Source organism: Saimiri boliviensis, chromosome 1 (genome assembly GCF_048565385.1).
Source record: "Saimiri boliviensis isolate mSaiBol1 chromosome 1, mSaiBol1.pri, whole genome shotgun sequence".
In the NCBI taxonomy this organism is placed as follows: Eukaryota; Metazoa; Chordata; class Mammalia; order Primates; family Cebidae; genus Saimiri; species Saimiri boliviensis.
This window is the reverse complement of record NC_133449.1, coordinates 165,391,736-165,418,123: the sequence shown is the minus strand read 5'-3', so window position 1 is coordinate 165,418,123 and position 26,388 is coordinate 165,391,736. Positions and strand designations below refer to the sequence as shown.

At 43.9% G+C, this 26,388-nt stretch overlaps 1 protein-coding gene across 1 annotated transcript in view; it reads left to right on the top strand.

Annotated features, from left to right (window-relative positions):
• The window catches only part of SPOCK1 (SPARC (osteonectin), cwcv and kazal like domains proteoglycan 1), a 545,496-nt gene that overhangs the window by 409,189 nt on the left and 109,919 nt on the right, over positions 1-26,388 (top strand). The window contains exon 5 of the mRNA XM_039469576.2: positions 2,148-2,274. Coding sequence (XP_039325510.1) covers positions 2,148-2,274 — 127 coding nt within the window. The remainder of the gene's footprint in view (positions 1-2,147; positions 2,275-26,388) is intronic.

Genomic DNA, 26,388 nt, shown 5'->3' with positions numbered 1-26,388 from the left:
TGCTGTGTGAATGATGATAAATGTATGGTGTTCTACTGAAGGAATCATGTACCCTAAGATTAACCCCATGCTGACAGCCCACTCATTCACCACAAGGAGTCCTGCCCACCATCCCTCTACCAGTAGTCTATAACAAATCCTGAAAGAGTGTTTGGTGAAGGATAATAGGAGACCTCAAGTCCATGTAAAATATAAATGCAAATAGACTTTAAACACTTCCAGAGGGCAAAGCCAAGGTGAGCAGCAGCTGTGAAACCAGTGAGGTGTTGGAGAGAAGACCCCAAATGACACAAGTATGGATGCCCTCACACAAATTTCAAGCTGGTAAAATAAGTTGGGCTGAGATGGGCTAAAGAAGAGAGACACATCCCTGGACACTCCCTACAGCTGCATGCATGCTATCCCAAGTCTATTCATCAGCTCCACGACTTTAGGCAAGACTCTGGCTCTCATTGAGTTTCAGTTTCCCCGACTGGTAAGACAAGCAAGTTGAACAAGCAAGGTGATTTCAAGGGACACTCCTAGGACTTTCTTCTCTGGTTGTTTAGTCATAGGCTCAGCCCTGTGGCCCGTCCAGTCTAGGATCCCTGAGGACCCTAAGTGCTATGCCGTGGGCACCTGCCGATTCTCTCTGATGTCACCCTCAAAGGTTGTTCCCTGAACAAACCTTTTTCCTCGGACCACCTCCCCCAAATTGCTAGAGTAGGTTTGAGGTAGAATAAGAGCCAAATTAATGGTGCTCTTTGCTTTATGCATCTTTCTTTGTTGCTCACTTTGCTTCATTTGGAAGAGGGTAGGTTACCCTAGACACCAAACCTGAATTCCTGAATTGGTGATTCATTCCATACCTGGTAGAAAATATTTCCTTCTTCTGCTTCCATGAATTATTTTGAAATGTAAATGCCATTCCAATCCTGGGGACTGAGAATTAGCCACATTTCTATAGCAATGGTAATTTCATCCTCCATACCCCCACCTGTAGGGGCAAGTAATAATTGTAATAATGGCTACCATTTTTACTGCTTCCTATTTTGCAGGCACTCTGCTGAATACTTTAGATACCTCAGCTCATTTAATCTTCATAATATCCACTTGAACTCAATTCTATTTTCCTCCATTTTACTAATGAGAAAACTGAGATTTGTTCCATTAAGTACCTTGCCAAGGTCACACTGTGAATGAATGACAGAGCTGAGATTTGAACCTGTACTTTCTGACTCCAGAGCCCAAGCACTAACCGTCAGCAGGAAGTCCAGTGCCAAACATTTCAAAGGCACAGTAATTGCCTGATTGATGGGCCGCCTAGAGACGTGTATCCTTCAACCAGAACTCAGCCCCAGGGCCCTGGGAATTGCTCCAAGCCATTTGCTGGGAGAGCAGCTTCAGCTAAGAGAGGAAGGGTGGCTGGCTGTAACTGCAGGCCTTTATTTCAGTGGTTTATGATACAGTGATGGGGTTCCTTCCGTGGACATAAGCCATCCTAATAGCGCCATTTATCATTATGACAAAGGTTAGAATGGGGGGAAACTCGAGCTGGAATGAAAGAGTAGAATTCTGATTATTTTAACAGTTGAAAGTGACATCACCTCAGAGCCTCTATCAAACGGCAAATTGGAAGCTGGACTGCAATTGCTTAAAAATATATCCAGAGATAGTTTTCTACAGCTGTGATAAAGTCTTTCAGATGTGTTCAGACATGTACTTTTGTCAAAAGCACTTATTGAGTTACTTGTGTGTCAGCTACACAAAAGGCTGCCTGTGAGCTCCAGGAGAGTCTCAGACTTTGGGGTGCTGTCCTTTGGGCACCTGTAATATGTCACATACAGTATTTGGGTTGATTAAGCCATATTCCATCACTGTTTTTTTTTTTTCCATGTGTTGTAAAAATCTGTCAGTGGTCATGTTTTCAATGGCTACATCCTTTTGCTTAGTCCATCTGGTTTGTTGAACCTATGCTTCTGAGACAACATCCTCTGCCTCCTATCCGTGTTTTGGAGCAAATGGGAGTGCTGGCTAACTCCTGCAGGATCCTTCAGCCTGGCTGGATAGTCTTTTATTTATTTGGTCTTTTATTCTGGGAACCTAGAGGAAAGACCCATAGGGTTTGGAGTTTCAACTAATTTATCCCCTTTTTTTCTCCTCTTTAGGCAAAAGAAGGGGAACATGGCCCATAAACACTGGGTTGGACCTTCGAATATGGTCAAATGCAAGCCCTGTCCCGTGGCACAGTCAGCCATGGTCTGCGGCTCAGACGGCCACTCCTACACATCCAAGGTTGGTTTTCTTGTCTGTTGTCATCAAAAATACTTCATGTCGGCTTGTTCTAACATGTCTCTGTGCCAGAACTGGGGCTTGGGAAGCTTGGTGGGCTCCAGGCCTTGACCTTGAGAAGCGCTGTGTGAACAGACTCAGAGATGTTGTCTGGCCATGCAGACAAGCAAAATAAAAATGTTCTATCCCATGTAACTGGGCTGGTTGAGGGGTAAAAAGCAAGGATGGTCTGAGAGTGGTATGTGATCCTGAAATTAATCCAGACAAGCTTCCTAGAGAAGGTGAGATAGCCAGCTGTTCAAAAGATTCAAGTCACATAGCTCAGCTGATGGGGAGCAAACCAGTAAGGGAGGCACAGGATGCTGCCTTGTGCCAGTGCAGCAGAAGGAAGGGATTTGATGTCAGTGAACACTTAATCCACACTTACTGCACATCTAGAATGTATCTGGATCCCTGCACAGGCTCCAAATAAGGCATTATTCTTTTCTGGGGGAGGTACCTCAGCGACTTACAGACTAGTAAGGGTAGGGACAAGTATGTAACAGGTCATTTTAACTCAAACTCAACAAAAAGAAAATTGTTTCATAGAAAAAGGGGCTGTGATAAAATACGTCTATTTACATTTATTGGAGGGAGGAGGAAAGGCTTTGTTTTTATTGGAAGGATGAGGAAAAGCCTCTTCTAGAAGAGCATTTCACCTAAGCTCTAATAATAAGATTTACAGGCAGGGAGGCAGGGGTTATGGAAGTAGAGAAAGGAGGTGATAATTTGTTCTTGGAATGCTTCTTGGGTGAGGTATGGCCATTTGTGTTTGAGAATGGGTACATTTCACCGGGATGATGAACTAAAGGGAAACCATCGAATTGATGTGAGTTCGCTTCTTTATTTTCACATCTGACAACCATCCCCTGAGGGTCTAACACCGTGCTAGGCGCAAAGGAGCCAGCGTATGGGTATGTGTGTCAGGGTTTTCTGTAAGACACAGGGGTGGAGTAGAGCTCTGGCCCTCCTGGTCTCCTCCAGCCAGATCTGTGCTATTTTCATCTGTCTTCCTGTTTTTCTGTGTAAGGTTAACTTACAGAGTGGAGTTAGTGACTAAAGAGAGTTGCTATGGGGGACATTGTGGTGACTCCTGGCCACACCGCCACATGGTTCTCGGGCCTTTCTGCAGGGACCTCCTCCTTGTTAGGCTCCCACTGCACAGACAATTGGCGACTTCTATTCTCTGTGACCCCCTCACCACCCTGACTCTGACACCGTGGCGATGTCACAGACCCACAATGACCCTCACTGCTTGCTGTTCTCAGAGACTTATTGGGGTTATTTAGAGGCTGTGACCACTTTTCCATGCTGATTTTGTGATGCATGCGTTGTATATTCTTATGTTTTTGCCCACTAATAGTTTTATGCTCCCAGATGTTCACAGTTTTCTAATGAAGGAGAAGAAAAATGTGTTTCTCACAAACAGGAAGGTACTTATGTCTGGCTTGTACTCAGACCCATGGAATTTGCTTTAGGATTCAGTAGCATGTTCATTGCTTGACTGGTTCCTTGGTTCACTCAACAGGCATCATTTGAGCCATTTCTAGTGCCAGGCCCTGTGCTAGGTGGTGAGGAAATTTATAATATAGTGGGAAAAGAAGAGCTGACTCTTCTTCATGGCCAGACTCAGGAATCTTTAACTCTAACTCCAGGCCTATCCTGTGAGTTAGAAATTCTTTGTCCAAGATTGTAGCCGGTATGTCTTTCTCAATAGCCATAGCCCATCTCACCTCAGCCAAACCCACACTTCCCTGTCCCCTTACTCTTTTTAGCCCCTAATAGATTAAACATTTGTGACAGTTTGTAGTAACAGGACTTGATTTTGACACCCTAGTCATGTCTGGAATGGTAGATTTAAAGGGGACACTGATGAGCCATTTCTATCCCCCATTCCCAAAGGCAGATCAGGCCATCATTGTTTTTCACTTAGATCCTAGGTGTGTGAGTAATCACCTGGAGAAGCTGTTAAAATGCAGGTTCTGAGATGGCAGGGGCTGACATTCTGCGCTTCTAGCAGTTTACCAGGCGATGGCCAAGCTTGCGGTCCACAGACCACGCTTTTAGTAGCGAGGGTATCAGTGTTTATCGGAAGCTTCTCATAGGTCTCCCTGCCTCCAGTCTGCCCCTTTGGCTACCCCAAAGTCCACTTCCACATATCAGAAGAGGGGGGAGTTCTGTAATAAAAGTCTGTGTCTTCTCTGCTAAAAATGCTCGGCTAGCTCTCCCTTGCCACTGGAACTGAGCTCAGCCTCAGGCTCTGTCATTACTAACAGGACCCTCCAGAGCCTGCCGGCTCCTGCTCCATGTCACTTACCATAGAATCTTTCATTCATTTGTTCAGCAACTTAACACAGTACTGAACACAAATGCAGTTGTTCTGCACCATGCAAAACATGGGGTGAGGGCAGTGGGGAATAAGACAGACAACATTGCTGCTCATCTGGAGGTTACCATCTGGTAGGGGGCACAGAAATAAATAGTCAACTGAGCAAATCAATATGTAATTTCAAATTTTAATAATTGCTACGAAGCGTAGTTCTGAGAGAGAGGGTTGGAGAGAGGCCTGCATTATAGGACATGGTGATCCAGGAAGGTGTCTCTGAGGGGGTGTCCTTTAAACTGAGAGTGGAGGAGTGGAATGTTCCAGATAGAGAAAACAGCATGGACCAGTGCAGTAAGGCAGTGTGATGTGTTTGAAGAACTGTGAGGATGCCCCTGTGGAGAGACATGTGATGAGGAAGAGAGGGAGGATGTCGAAACCATCTAAGCAGGGACACTGAGCCTGAAAGGTGAGAAGATGATCTGGCAGTGCCAGGCTTGAGGGACACCCAGTATTTGCAGTTGCCTTAAGAATATGAGATCCCAGAGGCAGAGACCGTTTATAGTGGCTGCTCAGGCATGAGGTGCAGTACGTAGTGGCTGCTCAGAAAATATCGTTACAGAGAGAGGAGCCAGCAAAGAGTCCAGCTGAGAAAGAATGGGGAGATTCCAGTCTGCATGACCCACCTTGGATTTGAGTCAGTGGGGTAGAGAGAGCTTTGCAATTGGAAAAAAAACAAGTCATCCCCATCCTGGGCCAAGCTGCTTAGCCGAACACCCAACCCGGGGCTCTGGCAGAGACTTAGCCAATCCTTGCAATATTTTTGTCTTTGTGAAGATCCTGTTTGTGTTGTTCAGATTATTCCTTCCAGCTCTGGAGCAGACTGTCTGATCCTCAGCCTGAGACTGGACATGAGCCATGAGATGTCAGTGAGAACTACGGACTGTTTGGGCAAGTGGCATATTGTACATCAAACCCCAGAAAAAACCTGCCCACTCACCTCTGTCTCTCATTTGCAGAAGGAGCTTAACATGCCAGCTCCCTGTGAACCTTGAGGTACAAAGAGCAGTGGTAACCTGTCAGACATCGTTGAAATGCTGTCTGCCCAGGGAATATCTCTGGGAAATGTTCGCTGGTCAAAGACTTTTGGTAGTCTGGGCAGGAAAGTTGACTTTTTGGATACATTAAGGTTGCCTTACTATTAACCAGTAAATAGCTGGTTTGAGAGTCAGGATTAGGATTGGAAAGACCACTTTCCAGTGACTCGTAATTTGTCATAAGAGGAGTGGCATATGCGTACTGATGGACCTGGCCTTCAGAACTTCCCAAGCAGCATCCTGATGTTCCTTTAGTGTCTTTGAAATCCTGCACCAGCCTGACCAAGTTCTCAGCTTCCCAGACCTGCTGAACCCTTTTCCTGAATCAGAAGAAGATGTTCTAACGCCCTCTTACCAAAGGTGTGGGCTTCTCCCATATGTTGAGGGTATTCTTCTCCCATATTCTGTATAGGATATACTGAAGCCCCAAAAGACAAGAGCAGTGGTAATTTTACACCATGGTCTCTTGCCTGGGTATCTGTGACCTACTCACTTCTATTTGAAGTTAAAGGAAAAAGAGTGGTGGGAGGGGCACCGCTGCAGTGGAATGCATGGGTGTCGATTCTTGATTCTAGTGTGCTAGTTTTCTGTCTTATGCACACATCTAGAAGTTTGTGCTCTCTCTTTCTTAAAATGGTGGGCCAAATATTACTTAATCGGAAAGTGTGCTTTGATTGCTCAAGAATTCTGAAGCAGAAGACAATTCTAGACTCCTGTGGCATTCAATGAGGCTTCCTTCCAAGGGGCCTATTTCAGTCTGGTTGGATTTGCTAATGGAGTGTTTTAGTCATTGCTCCTAAATGCATGGCCACTTATTTATGGAGGATCAAAAAGATGATTTAATCTCGCAGACAAAGCTGTTGGAGACCACCAGTAGATGCTCAATTAATAAGACTGAATTAGTTACCTGTAAAGGAGCAAACGACTTCCCATCCCGTGGAGTTAGAGCCTTTTTTGGATCATTGGTGTCAGGATACAAAGGACAGATTGAGACCATGATGCCTGTGTAGCTGGAGGTGATTGAGTGTCATTAAGTCAAACTCATAAAAATTAGTTTTGGCAAAAATTTATTATCGCCCCCATCCCATCATCACCAGGGAAACCCATACTCCATAATAAATAATCACAGTTCTCTAGGTGAATTGTTTACGCCTTCAAGATGGGTTCCATAGTTGTGGGAGCATCGCTGGGGCAGGTGGAGGAAGAAGCCCGAGCATCCTCTGTCCTTGATGCTGGTGTCTGTCCTCAGGTTGCGTCAAACAAGCTTTCCTTCCGCTTCTGGGCCCCCAATAGTCAGAGGCTTCTAGAAGTGGGGGATGCATTGAGGAGTCTTTGTCTACAGCAGGTCTCTTCTAATGCCCCGATAGCAGGGACACCACTGTGAGAGCTGTATGACTCCCCCAGGATCAAAGATAAAATGCACAGGAAGGCATAGAGCCTTGAGATGAAGGGATATAAAATGTTACATGGCAAAAAATGGTTATTCAGACACTATAAAGCATAATCCATATAAGGTAAGGAACAGAAGGGCACTACAGGAAATTGACAAATGGAAGGCCAAACAGTGCAGCTGGTTTGAGAGTGTGATATAGACTCCGACACTTCAGTTGGCTTCCAGGCAGAGTACAGATCACCCTAATAACTTCCCAACTACTCTTAATATTACATTTTTATGGCAAGGAAGACTGAAGTCAATTTCTGACTTGAATGAATTCAGAAATTCCATATGTATTGAGTTCTTTCTTCCTCTGTGCCATACATTGTGTTAAATATTAGGGATGTGGCAAAAGACAAAATAGACAAAGCCCCAGTGTTCATGGAACTTACAAGGAAGGTAGACAAATTGAAAAGCATTCTCCTTTCATGAGACTACGTGTTCGGATAAGGGACATTTGGGAAGCTGCAGGAACACAGAGCAGGGCCACCTCAACCAGTCTGGAGGTGTAATCAGTCGTCTTTGGGGGAACCGATGGTTCAGGTGAGATCTGAGAGGCAGCTCTGTTCTCTGGCATCAGCTTGGCTGTTGGTAATCAGCGACCAAGGAGACAAACACCCATCTGCTTTCACTCCCCTCCCCCTGACATTCTCTTCCTTAATTGCTGTTAAACAATTAGCAAATGGCTCATTTATGTCTAGACACAGAAGAGAGATGCAGAGTTAAGAACTGCTGTGGAGGAAAACGTTTCTCTTCCCTTCTGCCTGTGCACGTGTGAGGGAGGGGGAGAGAGTGCTTGCTTTACAGGGTTGGCATTTCTTTCAGCATATTGTTGCTGCAGATTATATTATTTTTTGAGAGGCATCTTAATAGTTTCCAACAATCGCTACCTTGTAAAGGTCATGTTTGAAGTTCTTGGCAAGTAGAGTCTGTATTGGCCGACATTTCCTAAGAACAGGCTATTCTCAGGGTTAGAGCAAATCAGGGGTGTGGATGTGGAAGACTTCTCAAGCTGGCTTTAAGCTCAACATGACTTCTCAATCTCCCACAGGCTTTTATGACCCTGTGACCATGTCAGGCATAGGAGGTTTTTATGTGTGACGACTTCGCTTTTAAGCAGAGTTGAGACTGTTGGTGTTTTCAGGAGTATTTTTGGGATCACTCTGCTCCCTCCAGACCTATGGGTTGAAAATTGGCTTTACTTGCAAATGGCTTATTGGTGAGGGCCTTGCTTCTGACTAAGCAGAAAATGAAATGATTGGAAACTGAAGGCAGAAGATTGCACTTGCACATTTTGTGCATCAACAGGCTGGAACACAATAATGGCAATGGCACCAAGGATGAGAGCAGCAGCAGCAGCAGTTAGGCAAGCCACTGGATGTTCCCATCTGTATAGCACTGAGGGGAGGTGAGACGTTGAAATCCTGATTTCTTCCTTGTGTGCTCTTGGTTGGTAGGGGAAAAAAGAGTCTTGTGCAGATAGACCACAGTGGACACCAACAGTCCGATAAGGCAGTGGTCTGCAAACTTTTTAGCATAGGGGACCGGTTTTGTGGAAGATAGTTTTCCCATGGACCATGGCAGGGGATAGTTTGGGGATGATTGAAACACATTACATTTATTGTGCACTTTAGTTCTATTATCATTACATTGTAATACACAATATTTCATAAGTATTTTGTTGTAATGAAATAACGATGCAACTTACCATAACGTAGCATCAATGGGAGTCCTGAACTTGTTTTCCTGCAACTAGATGGTCCCATCTGGGGGTGATGGGAGACAATGACAGATCATCAGACATTAGATTCTCATAAAGAACATGCAACCTAGATCCCCCATATGTGCAGTTCACAGTGGGGTTCGCACTCCTGTGAGACTCTAATGCTGCCACTGATGTGACAGGTGGAGCTCAGGCAGTAATGCTGGCTTGCCCACTGCTTATTTCTTGCTGTGCAGCCGGTTCCTAACAGGCCACAGACCAGTAGCAATCCATGGCCTTGGGGTCGGGGACCCTACGATAAGGCATTTGGTAGTAGATTTTTATTATTTTGATTTTGTTTGTATGAGCCCATTATCTCACTGCTATAAAGAAATACCCGAGTCTGGGTAATTTATATAAGAAAAAAAGGGGTTTATTGACTTATGGTTCTATAGGCTATAGAGGCTTCTGCTTCTGGGGAGGCCTCAGGAAATTTATAATCATGGTGGAAGGTCAAGTGAAAGCAGGCCCATCTTACGTGGCAGGAGCAGTGGGGAGAGAGAAAGGAGGAAGATGACACACACTTTTAAACAACCAGGTCTCATGGGAACTCTTATCACAAAAACAGCACCAAAGTGGGGATCTGCCCCCATAGTCCAGTCACCCTCCACCAGCCCCACCTCCAACACTGGGGATTACAATTCAACATGAGATTTGGGTGGAGACACAGATTCAAACCATATGACTGTTGCTTGGAAAAACCAACACATGAAGTTGTATGTGTTGGGAGAAGTACTCAGTGGCATCTAGCCAACTCCACACAATTTTGCTTTATACATTCAACAGTTTGAGGGTTGGAAACACACACTCAGTGTCAGATGCCCCAATTTTGCTTTTTCCCCCTCAGTCCTTATTCATTTCTGACCTTTTTTCCTTAGCCAAATATCATTTAATGAAAAGAGCTAGTTTAAATGATGTGAAAATCATCAATCATTAGTTTAAATAGGGTTCATGCCCTCATTTTATTAGAATCACCCTCTTTTCTGATTCACAGGACTTTTAGAAAGAGCCAGTGGGAGTAATATTTAAAATATTAATTGTGCATCAGTTAGGATATAGGTTATAGCTGCTGTAACAAAAACGCAAATGAAACAGAGGCTTATAAAGGGATTACATTTTAGCTGTCTCCTGTAAACATTTACCAAGGTAAGCAGCCCAAGGCTGACGTGCAGCCTCCAGACTGGTGATGATGAGGATCCTTTTAGCCTGCTGTCATTCTCAGTAATTGGAGTTGTTGAGCTTCTGTCTCTGGGTCCAGGATGGCTGTGACACCCAGCCAGTAGGATGGAGGAAAAGAAAGGGGGCACAATTGTGAAGTGACCAGTGTTACTTCTGTTTACATCCCACTTGCCAGAACTTAATCATAAGGCCACTGCAAGCTTCAAGGGAGGCTGGGGGATGGAATTTTTATTATAGACAGCAATGTATCCAGGCAAAATTGGAAAGTTACATTATTGAAAGAAGGACAGGGCTGGGCATGATGGCTCATACCTGTAATCCCAGTAGTTTGGGAGGTTGTGGCAGATGGATCACCTTAGGTCAGGAATTCGAGACCAGCCTGCCCAACATGGTGAAATCCTGTCTCTACTAAAAATACAAAAATCAGCCAGATGTTGTGGCACACGCCTGTAATCCCAGCTACTCAGGAGGCTGAGGCAGGAGAATAGCTTGACCCTAGGAGGTGGAGGTTGAGTGAGCTGAGATCGCACCATTGCCCTCCAGTGTGGGTGACAGAGCAAGAGTCTGTATCAAAAAATAAAAAGAAGAACAGAGTAGATATTGAGGTTATCCAGCAGTCACTACTACAGTAATATTTAAATAACAATAACAGAAAAACAGTAATTATTGAGCATATTAAGTACTATGACATTGTGCTAAATGCTTTAGTTTTATTTTCTGTATTATTTCATCTAGCTCTCACAATAAATCTATAACGTAGGTACTATTGTTAGTCCTGAATTGAAAATGAGAAAACTAAAGCTATACAACTTTTGGAGGTCAATACCACTAGTAAGTAGCGGAGTAGATATTTGACCCTGGTGTGACTCAAGAGCTGCAATTTTTACTTCCATGAGTCAAAAACCATCTGAAAAGTAATGTAAAATACTAGCTGTGATATCAGGATGCTTTTGATTTTAATGACAGAAATGTGACTCAACCCACAAGAGATTTACTGACATAAAAGTCTGGAAACTATATTGGGGTAGCCATGCTTCAGAGAAAGAAGGAAGAATTCCATGTCACCACCACTCCATTTCTTTCCATGGCTTTATTCTGCAAAGAGGCTTTCTGCCCTCAGTGGAGAATAGGGATTACAATAGCCCCAGATTCACTTACTTTCAGCCTAGTAATACCAAATAAATTTACCCATGTCTTAACCTTCATAAAAGATTCCAACTGGCTCATTCGAATCATGTGCCCTTCCCTTAATTAAATATTATATCCAGGCTGATATGGCCCTATGATTGGTCTACCCTGGTCACATGATCTTCTTCATCGCAACCTTCACTATGAATAAGAGTAAGTATTTTTCAGCAGAAGAAGCAGAAGGAAGAGAGTTTATACTGGATGAATAAAATTTAATTAGTATTGTACCACCCAACTACTTTTTAAAATATTGGATATGTTAGCCTCATTAAACGCTTTGGCCTCATGACCCTGGTTTGAGCTGGTAAGAATTCATGAAGGTATATTGTGTTTCTAGGAATAACACGCATAGAGGGGCATGCAAGGCAAGTTTTTATACTAGACATGTTGTTTAGTTGAAGAGGAAGTTCATCTATGGGAACATGATCTTGTGTCATTTTAATTCAGGATGCTTTCAAACCATTTGGCCTAATGCGTTAATACTTTCTTCTGTTCATGTGACACATCTGTCCTCAGTTCTCCCAGCATTTATTTCTTCTTATAACATGCCAAAATAACACAGCTTTTTTGGCTTTTGAAGATAAACTTTCAGGGAAAATGGTTATTGTGACATTTTCAGAAAGCACAGATGTTCAGACATCGTCCATTGTGAAAATACATTCACACAATTTACACAGACTACTTAAGCATGCAGATTAGTTATGAAATTAGAGCAGAAGGAAGCAGTTCAACTAATTATTTTACCACTTATTTCTATGTTCTATATGCAAACATGCATTTAACCAAGATTTGAAGAATAGGATTTCATTTCTTCTTCTCAAATGCCCTGAGTAGAATGCCATGCAATTAGTTAGTGCTTTTGTTAAAAACGCATTAGGAAGAATAACCTTCTTGTTGTCAGTTCTGTTGAATGCACAATTAAGCCATCTGATAAAGCAATTACCTGAACACGAAGATGCATGGCCTCACTTCGTCAGGAGATGAAATTAAGGATTAGGTAAAATTGCAGAGCACATGATATCTCTGCCTACCAATCCTTTAAAAGACAGAAGGTCCCTGGCTAGAATGAATAGGCACAGTGCTATAAGCCTAATTAAATCATTACAAACAACTTTAATTAAGTTCATGATCATGTCGCTTTTGTTTTTCTTTAAAAGAGACAAACAAAATATTCCCTTGTTGACATTCTGCTCAAATGAGTATGGTCAGAATTCTTCACATTTTTTAAGAGAACATTTCAGTACCAGGATATCAGTAGTGCTCAAGAGAAGCTGATCTTACTTTATAAGCCCTAGGCTGGGACTTGTGTGTTATATGAGGAAATTAAGGAAAATTAATTCAGTTAGAACTTACCATGAGTTGTTGCCCTAATTGCATATTGAAGGAAATGGCTTTAATGATGCTCTTATTTTTACCAAGGCAGGTTTTTCTTTCCCTTTCTGAAACCAATGAAACATTTGGGAATCTTTGTATACCATGCACAGAATGGAAATGCATCCTCCTTTAGACAAGGGTGTCTTTCTTGAGCTGCTTGATTCTGTCCAGGAAGGTTCTCAGAACAGCAAAACTCCAGTAGCAGGAAAGGCTCTGTGTCCAAAAGAGTGACTTTTCCCAAGTTCTCATCCGAAGGCTCTAAGGACAGCTTTAGAATCCAAACCTCCCCAAAGTCAGGCTGTACAATGGCAGGCAGGTAAGAAACTTGAGTGCTTTAAGAACCTGGTGACCCCAAACAGTTTGGTCAGATTGAATTCACTGGAAGTGTGTCTTTGCTTTCTCTTCCCCAGTAGAGCTACCAAGAGATGATATGTATCAGTGAGGGTGGGATGCCCCAAAGGTGGCTCTAATCAAGATATCCACTACATCACCCATGTTGTCGTCTGCCATTTTCTGCTGGAAGCTCTCCCGTCATTCTTTATAGCAAGCCAGTGCACAACCCAACTCCTTGGCACCAAACAAGGAACCAGGAGAGGTGGAACAGAGAGAATGCATCAATTGTTTCAGCATTTTAATGCACTGTGATGATTCCTTACCCATGTCTGTCCCTACAAAAAAAGGAGTAACCATTTTCTTGGGATTTCAACTGTTAGGCTCAGCCTAAGCACCATCTCCTCAATGAACCCTCCTGAGCTCTTCATGCCAAATTAGACCTGTAAACTTTAACAACACCACATATATACCTTCTGTTAGAACATTGATTTAATCAGATTGGAAGTGCTGTTGTACATGTGTGGAAATCCAGCCGTATGATAGACTAGAGATCCTGAAAACTCTCAGATTCCAAACTCCTAGTTATCATGCAGACATTATTTTAATAGTTGAGCCTGCGAGATATAAGGAAAATCCCTGGTTATAGGGAGAGAGGAGCATTGAAACCCAGACAGAATCCTGACCACTATTCTGGGGGGTGGGGAGGTAGAAACGCTACTCAAGAGGTTTAGGAGTAACAGCTGCATGCCCCAATGCAACGGTATGCAGCTGTTGCCCCCAAACCTCTTGATGAGCTTGATTGGCTCCTCTCCATTGATTGGAGACAATGCCTTAAGTCCTAACAAAGTGGGAAGTTGGATATGAAACCACAAACATATCTAGGACCTTCAGTGGGCTCACCCTGAGTTACAGGGTGGGAGATACACACACACGTATATATACATATATGTATAACACACATATATATACATGCATATACCTATATGCATGTTGTCTTTTGTCATTTTCTGCTAGAAGCTGTTCAGGCCAGCCATCTGGCTTCTCTTTATAGCAAACCAATACACAACCCAAATCACTGGCACCAAACAAGGAACAAGGAAAGGTGGAATAGAGGAAATGCATAAATTTTTTTGGCATTTTAATGCACTATGATGATCCCTCACCCACATCTATCCCTACAGAAAAGGAGTATCCATTTTCCTGGGATTTTAATTGTAAGTCTCAGCCTAAGCACCATCTCCTCAGTAAACCTTCCAGAGCCCTTCAGGAGGGTTCACACACATATGTATATATACATGTATAGGACGTGCTTCTAGTACAGACTTATTCAGGAGAGTCCAGAGTGATTGAGTGCTCAGGGTGCCCACACCTTTTTTATCTTTCCATTTTTCACTGGAAAAACATTTGAAAAGTGTCAACTCCAATTTCTGACATTACTCAGCCTAGATGAGAGAACAAAGCAGGATCTTCCTAAATGATGGAGGATACCAGCATCAAAAATTATACATACATATATATATATAGATATATATGTATATACACACACACACACACACATACATATACATATAAATGTGTGTGTGTATCTCCACCCTTTAACTCAGGGTGAACCCATTGAAGGTCTTGAATACACACACACACACACACACACACACACACACACATATACACATACGTACATATATATATTTTAAATCTGTCTGTTAGTAAAACATGGGCAAAAGGACACTTGCCAGTCTTAGCTTGGACTCTGGTTAGAGAGGGAAAACATCACAGGTGAAACTATTATAACCAAGAACTTGTATCCAGTCAGGCAGGGCAAAGGTGTTACACAAAACATTTAAAGACACATATAGGAGTAGGACACAGACAAAAACCAACCAGAAAATGTAGCGGCAAAAACCGCAGTTAATTTTGCCCCAACCTAATATGTCCATTATACCTCAACAGGGCTGTTTAAAACGTATATATATCAAAAATGCGACCTGGGGAGTGTGTCCAGAGGTCAGCATGTTCTTCCAGTCACCCACGTTTCTTTGTGTGTTTCTCATTTTTGATGCTGGTATCCTGCATCATTTAGAAAGATCCCGCTTTGTTCTCTCATCTAGGTTGAGTGATGTCAGAAAATGGAGTCGACACTTTTCAAATGTTTTTTCCAGTGAAAAATGGAAAGATAAAAAAGGTGTGGGCACCCTGAGCACTCAATCAGTCCGTACTCTCCTTTCCTGAAGAAAGTCTGTACTTGAAGCATGTCCTGGATTTTATTTTTGTTTATTTTTATTTATTTATTTTTTTGAGACGGAGTTTCGCTCTTGTTACCCAGGCTGGAGTGCAATGGCACGATCTCGGCTTACTGCAACCTCCGCCTCCTGGGTTCAGGCAATTCACCTGCCTCAGCCTCCTGAGTAGCTGGGATTACAGGTGTGTGCCACCATGCCCAACTAATTTTTTGTATTTTTAGTAGAGACAGGGTTTCACCATGTTGACCAGGATGGTCTCGATCTCTTGACCTCGTGATCCACCGGCCTCGGCCTCCCAAAGTGCTGGGATTACAGGCGTGAGCCACCACATGTCCTGGATTTTAACATCCCTTTGGGAACAGAGTCTGGCTTTCATCTGTTGGTGTTGCCCTTCTCCCCCTCTTTGAGAAGATGTCTGGGGGACGGAGCAGCCGCCGGAGGAGCTAACCAGGAGGTGGCTGTGGTTGCAGAGCAGGTCTCCTGAGGTGGCCTGTGGAGACTGTGGACTGGGTGGCATTTCAGAGAAAGTTTGCCTCAGTGGGAGGGACAGTTCTGGCTCATGGTGTAGCAAGAATAAACTATGCGAAGTCTTTAAGTATCTGGGAGACAAGAATCGGTGTCAGTGCAGGTGAGGGAAGAGCAGCTTGTTCGACATGGCCTCTGAGACTGATGTGACAAAGCTTTCAGCCGTGTAGGTGACGAGAACAAGGGAGAGTGTATCTATGAAGGTTGTGGGTTGGGAGGGGCCGCTTCGTCTTCTGACTGTAGGCGTTCAGGTTCCATGTACTGATTCCATGCTCAGAGCTTTAGTCCACAGAGTTGCATGAGGCCACAGACTTTTCTGGCACCTGCTTTGGGATCCTCTTCTGGGGTGGTTGCTTTAAAGTCATGTAGCACACTCACCTTTAAAGTCACGTAACATACCTGTGCCAGGTCCCTGCTGGGCCACTATGCCCAGGTTGCTGCCTGGTTCTGGGAAGATGCATATGTCAAGGTAGATAGTTTCACAGGTCAGCCAGATGAGGGGAGTGGTGGAAGTAGAGTCAGGGTACAGTACAGTGGCAGGGACAGAGGAGGGCTGAGTGCAGCAGTGTCAGGGTTAAGAGCTTGTCCTTGGCTTGTTAGACATGTGACCTTGAGCAAATTACCTAATCTTTCTATGCTGCAGTTTCCTTGTCCGTGAAATGGACATAATAATACTTGTCGGGAAGGGTTTCTGTGAGAATTGAGTTAGTTATTACATATTAAATTCACAGAACAGTATCTGCCACATTTATAAGCTGTCTATAAGCACTCATTTATTACTAATTGCCCCCTCTCCAAGGAAGTCTGAGGAACCTTTTGTAGCACACCACTCCTCCCCCTGGCTCCACTGGCCCAGCTTTTACACTACACCTTCCATTTGCTTCAGAAAGCCTTCTCTGCCTTCTGCTCTCAAGTAGGTGGGATTGCACCATGTCCTGCCCACTGGAGGTGGTAATGGCAGCAGGCACCTCTGGTTGAGGGCAGACTCTTTAGCAGGCACTGGCTGGGGCCAGACTTTTCTTACTCGTTACTGATCCCGTGGCAGCCCCCAATGTGGCAGATGCAGTGGTGGTCAGGTCTGTTTTCATTCATTTTTCCAGCATGTAGTGAGCATTAGGCCACAGGAGGTTTGGGTTAGGTTTCGTTAGTGAAATCAGAACAATCTTACATAGACTGTGAGGCTCCAATAGGAAGTGAATAAAAGCCTGCCCAGCATTGCAAGGGGGAATGTTTTTGAACACTCAGTTATTCTCCTGACTCCCTATGACATCCCCTTTCCCCCATTCCACCATGTATCCATGTGTCCAATGCTTGCTGAGCTCCTCTGACATTCCCAGTCTGTATACAGGATGCTGAGCCAGGTGAACTGAGCTGGCTGCATTTGCTAGAGCTTGCAAATAGTTATTTGGGCTTTGCTGGAATTTCCAAGCCATGGCTCACATATCTCTGACACAGGGTTGTGTTGGAAGACTAAGTGAACAGCAACTTTGGTTACTGGAATGACCATTCCTGTACTGGAACTTTCTCAAGTCTGTCACATGTGCAAGGGAGTCAGGAAACTGGGCTTAGAACTGCTCCTTCTGGGGAAGTCCCCCTCCCTAACAAATTAAGCAAAAGCAGCCTCTCTATTCACAAGGCCAGAGACCAGGGTCTACTTCCTAGTGGCCAGCTTCACCTCCCTTGATCTGGGTATCATACTCCAGCTCCTCTCTGTGTGTGAGTAGGTGTGATTTGCACAAACACTAGTACTGATACTGCATTACTGTCTGCTGTGTGCCACCTGCCATGTTATGCACATAACATGACATTGCATAATTCTCATGCCAGTCTCCAAAGATGGGTGCTGCTGAAAAACCTCTTCTTCAGATAATGGAGAGAGAGAGAGAGACACTAAGTTACTAATGCTCCTGTGCTCCCTTGGCCCTGAGGTGCAGGAGCCAGACTTCAACATGTCACCCTGACTCACAGAGTCCAGATAGCCAAGCGTCTTCCACACTGCAAAAGCCAGTATGATAGAATTATGCCAATTTACATAAACCTGGGAGGGGTAGGATTCAGTTAGCAATGGCAAGAAAATTGGATTTTAAACATTAAAAAAATATATTTTTTAAATACCATAACTACAGACTGAGGGTCTGTTAATACTGCCTTGGCAAATGAATGCAAACTATGGCTTGGCTTGGCTCATCGATTTCTTGGATACAACTATGCACTATGATGACTTATTTTCAAGTATCACAAGCAGCCTCTTTTCCTGAGTAGTTGAGATGTTCCTGTTGCAGTTGTATCTGCATTAATTTCTCCCTTTGAGTGGACCCTTTCTTTTCCAAACTTCTGATTTTGTGATCCCAAGCCCAGCCCAGGATGGCATTTCACAGAGTCCTGAGCAGGGGGTCTGAGTGTTGGTGGGATGAGGTGGGGAGGGCTTGGCCCCATAGACCATAACTGACCCCACTGGTGCTGCCCCTCTGCATGGTGCCATCTCCTAAGTACCTCATTCAGAAGTGGTTGTCATGGAAACCTGTTTGGTTTGTTCTTTTTTTTTTTTTTCCCTCGGGGAGGGTCACTGTTTTATTCACTGTTTTATTATAGCTACCTGGAAAGGGTAGAGTGTTCAGCTGTGGCAGATGAGTATAGCATACTGCTGAGCAATTTCAGGGTGGCTGCAGCAGTATGCTATACTTGGGGGGCTGAGCATGGGTGGACTACATGGTGCCTCTCAGGGAGGCCGTTGTATATAGCACCCCATTGTTGTATCCTATAAACAAAGTGCTTCTGTCACTCACCTTCAGTGCTGCCAGTCTCCCCAAATCTATTCTCCTTGATGACCCCACCCCATCAATGAGGGAGGCTGCCTCTTTCCCCCTGCCCACCCACCCATCTACCCAGATTCTTCTGTGCTATTAGAAGCTGGTGCTGTGGGGAGGGAATGAAGGTTCCTGAGGTTACTTGGTTTTCACAGCTCACAGGTTTTCTTGATTGCATGTTTTGTAGATCCACATTTTTATCCCTGTAGCTGTCATTTTTTTGACCCGCTGTTTCAGTCACTTGAAACAGTATTACTTTATTGCTTTGGAATTTCTAGGACATTTTTTCTTCCTAAGGTTTCCATCAACCTGGGGATAATACCAGCTAATGATAAGAATGGAGAACCACCGCTGGCTTTACTGAGCTGGCGGTCATAGGATTAGTGCCGGTGGGCCCATGTGCAGTGTGTACTCTCTGCCAGGTGCTACTCCGGGAGTTTGCTGCTCACCGTTATATCTGGCCCTCACAATTACCTTGGGAGGCACAATTCTGTTTTCGGTTTTACAGAGGAGGTAATTAACACTCACAAAAAGGTTGTTCCTTGCCTAAGATAACACAGCCATAAATGACAGAAGTAGAATCTGAACCTAGACTTAGCTGAACCCAAACAGTCTTGGCCTTTGGCTAATACAGGCACACGTCATTTTATTCCACGTTCCTTTATTGTGCTTTGCAGATACTGAGTTTTTTTAAAAACTGGAGGTTTGTGGCAGGCAGCCCCACATGAAACAAGTCTGTTGGTGTCAATTATTCAACCATGTGTGCTCACTTCATGTCCCAGTGTCACACTGTGGGAATTCTCACAATATTTCAAACTTCACAAATTATTATTATATCTGTTATGGTGATCTGGGACCACGGATTTTTGGTGTTAGTGAAATTGTTCTGGGGCATCATGAAACACTCCAGTCTAAGATGATGAAATTAATTGATAAATGTGGTGTGTGTTTTAACTGCTCCACCAACCAGCCTTTCCCTGTCTCTCCCCGTCTCCATCAGCATCCCTGTTCCTTAAGACACAACAATATTTAAATTAATTAATAATCCTGTAGTGGCCTCTAAGTGTTCAAGTGAAATGAAGTGATTTAAAGTGATTTGATTTAAAGTGACCTGTCTCTCACTTTAAATCAAAAGCTAGAAATGGTTGTGCCTAGTGACAAAGGCATATTGAAAGCCGAGATAGGCAAAAGCTGGACCTCTTGTGCCAAGCCAAGTTGTAAATACAAATAAAAATTTCTTGTAGGAAATTAAAAGTGTTACTCCTGTAAACACCCCAATGATAACAAAGGAAGACAGCCTTATTGCTGGTATGGATAAAGTTTGAGTGGTGTGGATAGAAGGCAAACCAGCCACAACATTCTCTTAAGCCGCAACCTAATCCAAAATTATCTCACCAAATCTATGAAGGCTAAGAGAAGTAAGAAAGTTGCAGAAAAAAAACGTTTGATGATAGCAGCGGTTGGTTTATGAGGTTTAACAGCAAAGTGCAAGATGAAGCAGCAGGTGCTGACGTAGAAGCTATAGCAAGTTCTGCAGAAGCTGTAGCCAAGAGAATGTGTGAAGGCCACGCTAAACAACACATGTTCAATATATATGAAGAAAACCTTCTGTTGGAAGATGCCATCTAGGACTTGCATAGCCAGAGAGGAGAAGTCAATGCCTGGCTTCAAAGCATAGGCTGACTTTCTTATTAGTGGCTAATGCAGCTGGTGAACTTTAAGTTGAAGCCATTGCTTATTTACCATTCCCCAAATCCTACGGCCCTTAAGACATAAGCTAAATCTACTCTGCTTGTGCTCTAGAAATGGAACAACAAAGTCTAGAGGATGGCACATCTGTTTACTGCATGGCTTATGGAATATTTTAAGCCCATTGTTGAGATATCTATTGTGTGGAAAAAATATTCCTTTCAAAATATTATTGCTTATTAACAATGCACCTAGGTCACCCAAGAGTTCTGATGAGATGTACAAGGAGATTAATGTTGTTTTTAATGCCTGCTAGCATAATATCTAATCTGCAGCCGAAATTGTTAAGGGATAATTTTTTACTTTCAATTATTTAAGAAATACATTTCATAAGGCAGTAGTGACCGTAGGCAGTGGTTCCTCTGATGGATCTGGGCAAAGCAAATTGAAAACTTTCCGGAAAGGGTTCACAGTCTAGACACCATTAAGAACATTTGTGATTCATGGGAGGATGTCAAAATATCAACGGTAACAGAAGTTTGAAAGAAGTTGATTCCAACCCTCATGGATACTTTGAGGGGTTCAAGACTTCACTGGAGGAAGTAACTGGAGATGTAAGTAGACATAACAAGAGAACTGGAATTAGAAGCAGAGCCTGAAGATGTGACTGAATTGCTACAATCTAAGAATAAAACTTGAGCAGGTAAGGAGTTGCTTCTTATGGATGAGCAAGGAAAGTCATTTCTCGAAATGGTATCTACCCATGGTGAAGATGCTGTGAGCATTGTTGAAATGACAAGAAACGATTTAGAATATTCTGTGAGCTTAGTCGATAAAGCAGTGGCAGAGTTTGAGAGGATTGACTCCAGTTTTTAAAGAAGCTTTACCTTGGGTAAAATACTATCAAGTAGCATCACATACTACAGATAAATTTTTGTGAAAGGAAGAGTCCATTGATGTGGCAAACTTTATTGTTGTCTTATTTTCAGGACCTTACTCTTCAGCAGCTACCACTCTTATCAGTCAGCTGTCATCAGTATCAGGGCAAGGCCCTCCACCAGCAGAAAGATCATGACTTGTTGAAGGCTTAGGTGATGGTTAGCATTTTTTAGTAGTATTTTTAAATTCAGGCATGTACATTATTTTTAGACCTAATGCTATTGCATACTTAATACTCTATACTGTAGTATAAACACAACTTTTATATGTACCAGGAAGCCAAAAAATTTAAGTAACTCACTTTATTGTGATACTCACTTCATAGTGGTTGTCTGGATTTTGTCTGTACTTGAATTTTATAAAGTGCTAAACTCTCCTGGTTGAATAGTGGTGAATAGGAATAGCATGGTGCATATGCAGAGTAGCTTTTGAGTGGCCTACCTGAAGCATCCACTCTGATGGCTGGTTGGCATCTCACATTCAATGTGTCCAAAACAGAGCTCCTGATTCTCCTCGGTCCCCAGTGTTTCTTCCAGTCTGCTAATGACCCTGCTGTGTATCCAGTGACTCAGGCCAAAAACTCTGGAGTCACCTTCAACTGCTCATTTTCTCTCATTTTCTTCAACCAATCCTTAGCAAGCCTTATCTTCTTCACCTGTAAACTGTACCCTGATTTTGATGACCTATCACCATTGTTACTCCATAAACACTGGTGACAGCCACCATCTTGTACCAGGGCCATTGCATGGTCTCATTACTGGTCTCTGTTTCCATCCGTGTTTGCTTGTAATCTGTTCTTCACAGAGCAGCCTAGTGATCATCAAAACAGCTTATTCTGCTGTAGTCCCTTGGGTGGCTTTTCTGCCTCCAAAGCGCTGAGCTCATTCCATATCAGCACTTGGAACATGCCGTTCCCTCCGCCTGCGTGCTGTTTCCCTAGATTGTCATGGGACTGGCTCCTTCTCATCATCCCCATCTTAGCTGGAGGGTTATCTCATCGGAGAGGCCCTCTCTGACCATCACACAACAGAGCTATCTTCCCCTCAGTTACTTTCTGGCCTATTGCTCTGCTTTCTTCATGCCAGTTACCTGCATCTGAAAACTGTCATTTCACTTGCTGCTCAAGACTGTATGCTCCACAAAGGCAGGGTCCATGTCTATCCTGTTTCCTCCTGAGTTTCTAGAATGGGGCCTAGCATATGGTAGATGCTCAGTAAACACTGTGAATAAAAAGTTAAGTGCTTGGAGTGCTGTAGTTCTCATAATGTGCCAGAAAAGCTGCTGGATGGACCACTGGATTTATTTTAGTCCAGAATCTCTCCAGGGCTGAGAGGGACCCTGCCCTTCCTCTGCCCCAAATGAGGATGCTAGCCTCTTCTCATTGCTCTTTCAGGATCCCAGGGATACAAAGAGAGCACAGGATCATGATGCTTAATACAGAAATGCTGCTGACTGCTGCTATGATTTGAATGTCCCTTCTAAAACACATATTGAAACTTAATCTCCAATGTGGCAGATATTGAGAGGTGGAGACTTTAAGGGGTGATTGGATCATCAGAACTCTGCCCTAATGAATGTTTTAATGAGTTAATGCATTAATGAGTTATCATAGGAGGGGACCTAATGGCTTTATAAGAAGAGGAAGAGAGACCTGAGCTGGCACATTAATGTGCTCAGCCACCTGGCCATGGGATACCCTAGGCAGAGCCCCCACCAGCAAAAAGGCTCTCAGCCGATAAGCCCCCTCAACCCAGGACTTCTCAGCCTCCATGACTGTGAGAAGTAAATTCCTTTCCTTTATAAATTACCCAGTTTCAGCAACAGAAAATGGACTAGTACAACTGCCCAAACACTGATGTGTGCAAGCATGAGTGCAGGAAAGAGGCACTTTGCACATCCATCCATCCATTCATCAATCTTTTCTCCTGTTCGTCAGGCAAGGACTGGGTGCTTGTTCCTCTCTAGGCACAGGATATATAAAATGTACTAGGCAACATCTCCATCCCCATGGAATTCCCAGGTCAGAAGGGGAGATGTACTGAATGACTTGACAAAAGGTGGTGTATATCATGCGGGCACACAGTAGGAGAACGTCTGACCTCACCCGGGTGTCAGAGGGCCTCTTGAGGAGGTAATGACTGAGCTGTGTAAGTGTGAAGAAGGTTCTGACAGAACCACCAAGCGGGGCCGGCCCTGGACGCCCCTGCCCACACCTGTGGCACATTCCTCCTCCTGTAGATCTCAGCCCCTTGGTCGCTTCCTCAGGAATGCCTTCCCTGATGCCCACCCAGCTCAGGGCCTGTCGTTACACATCTCAATAGCACCATGTACCTTTTTTCTTAGCATTTGCCATAGTTATAGATTAATTTTGTATTTGTAAGATTATTTAATGTGTCTCTACTCTAGTAAACTATGATCTTGGAATAGGAACCATGTTTATTTGTGGCTTACCATTTTATCCTCAGAATCTTGTACAACGCATGGCACAGAAAAACGACTTAATGGACACACTTGGCTATTGGAAGATGGGTGGAGCAGCAGGGAGTATGCGGGGAGATGGGGCTGGAGAGGTGAGCAGGGGCCAGATCACAAAGTCTCTGTGGCCCACTGAGGGACTTGACAGGAAAACAATGGAAATGTGAGTTTATTGTGTTTATAAGGAACTGACAGGATTGAGCACTTTGGGGATTCTTTCTAGTCTTGGTGGATGAAATAGCTTCATGAGTAAATATTATAAAGAATCTGTAAGAACACATGAGCTCCCATATGCAGAGTTTTGAGTCCTCGAAAGAGGGGCTAATAAACTTCAGTTCACCATCCAGTGTCCTCTGTGTACCTTGGTTCCAGGCTGTGTGCCCAGCTCTGGGAATGTCTGAGATGAATAATTCAAGCTTCCCTGCCTGGAGGCCCTCTCCATTTGAAGGGGAGGGCCAATCTGTGATCTCTGACAGACTGACAGTGAGGAAATTTGAACTGCTGAAGCGGTGGGAAGCTCCGAGGGCCCGAGAGCCTGGAAGCTAAGGGGAGTGGCAATTAAATTAAATGTGGCTGTCCAGGGAACTGTTGCTTTTATTTGTCCTTACCTAGAAACCAAGGCATAAATGTAAAGGCTGCCAGTGGGCACCACTCTCACTAGACATGAACACAGGCCTTCTCCAAATACATCCCAGGGAGTGATGCCTGGCATTGATGTCATCGTGAAGAACAGTATCTCAGCTTCATCTACAGTGAGGGTTTTATTTGGCTAGCATCACCCTTGGGGTTGCCTTCTCATCCTGGCTCAACTGTGTTTTGCTAGTGTCTTTACTTTATATTCACAGCACATACTACTGTGCCTAGTAGCAAGTAGATGCTCAATAAATGTTGGTGGAAGGGTACGATGGATCAGGGAAGAGATAGTCCATGGGAGGATGGGAGAAATGCCCACATTGAAAGCAGAGTCCCCATGCTTGTGCAGAAGCTGGCTGATTTGCTCCCCCTTTGCCTCTTGGTCACTGAACACAGAAGATCCTGTGGCCCCATTTTCATTTCTCTCTGTGCTACCTTTTTTTTCCTGGGTTATGGCTCAGTTCCATGGCTGGATTAGTATGTAAAGAGACGGGGTGGGGAGGAGAGGGCTTTAGACTGGAATTTGAAACTGAGCCAGAGAATATTGAAAGAGAGAAAACACTTCATGACTGCAGGTGCCTCAGAGTCCCAGGAGAAGCAAGTTGCATCTTGTCAAAGCCCCTTGCTCAAAAGCCCAAGGGAACAAAGAGATTTTCCTTTCACAGAACCGGCCCATTCCGTTTGTTCCATGACCATTTTTCCTCTCAAAGCTTGGGAACTGTGGGATATTTGAGAGGTATTTCATACTTTTGGGATAAAACTTTACCTCACAATCAAACTTGACTGGATTTTGCTCTTTCATTAACCTCAGCCAGCAAAGGTTTGTGCTGAGTTTGTGTCCCCATGTCTGGCTGTGAGGTGAGGGATGTGGAGATGGCTGGACACAGGCCCTGTCCTCGATGAGCTGACAGCCCTAGCGCTATCTTTTACCTTACTCTGGCTAGACAGTGAGCACCCCTCCAGTGGAAGGTAGGGTGTTCCCAGAGCAGTCTATGCTTGTGTGCCAGATGGCTGTGATCTGCAGAGGGAAGAAGGCCTGGATATGGCCAGAGGCAGAGCCCAAGGTAAAATTCCCTCTTACAGACCAAGAAAACAGATGTATCTGTTGGCTAATTGCTTCTTTGTGAGAAGTTTAGAAATTACTTAGCAGTTTTGTTGACAAAAGAATAAACTTCAGGTTGCTGTTTTGCAAAAAACTCTCTTGTTCGTTCTTGAGGCAGGCTCAACCCTTTTCCATTGAAATAGAACCTTAAACTAGCAGCTTGTCCTGCGTGGGATTTGCTTTTTGTTAGAGAAAGTATTGCTTTCATTTCTGTTGTTCTAAATGATGGGCCATCTCCAAGTTGATTCCATGTCTCCATGTAGTCCCAACCAAATCAGTGAGCAAGAATGCCAAGTATCTGGTGTTAGATCCTAGTGCTTACACCCAGCCTGGTTACATGGGGAGGGAAATGCTGCCGCCTGCCAGTGGCCTCTGTGGCCTTCCTGGCTCATCTCCTGGTATATTTCCGAAGGGCCCCTTTTTCTTTATTCAAGGGCAAACTGTGCAGCTCTCTTTGATAGTTATAAAGGCCTCTAACCCATGGCTTTACAAAATGTGTTCAGAAATGGGAATTTCTAAAAATGTGTTCTCAATTGAGAGCACATTTCTAATTTTGTTACTCAAAATCAGTGTAGATTTGGTGTTTCTGTTTCAGTCTGAGATGATGCATCTGATGGGACTTTGGAGTTGAGGGGACTATGATTTTAGTAGAGATGTGAAAGCTTTTGACAACTTCATCTGCTTTATGTGGCTTCTGAACATCAGTCTCTCGGTGACTCCAGGCACTGGCAGGTGTGGCTGGATGAGGTCACCGAGGAGATACTGAGGGGCAGCAGCACAGTTCCTCAGGTCCTAGGTACAGAGAAGAGCTTGCTGCTGTCCCACTGCCCTCAGGTCACTGGCTCCAGCCCCTCTGCCATCATGTTGTAGTAGGTGTGGGAGGGGGAGGAGGGTGGCCACATCCTGCAAGTTAGTATGTTGGCCATGACAGTTACTATATTTAATATGAGATGGGAGCTGTTACCACAATTTTGAGT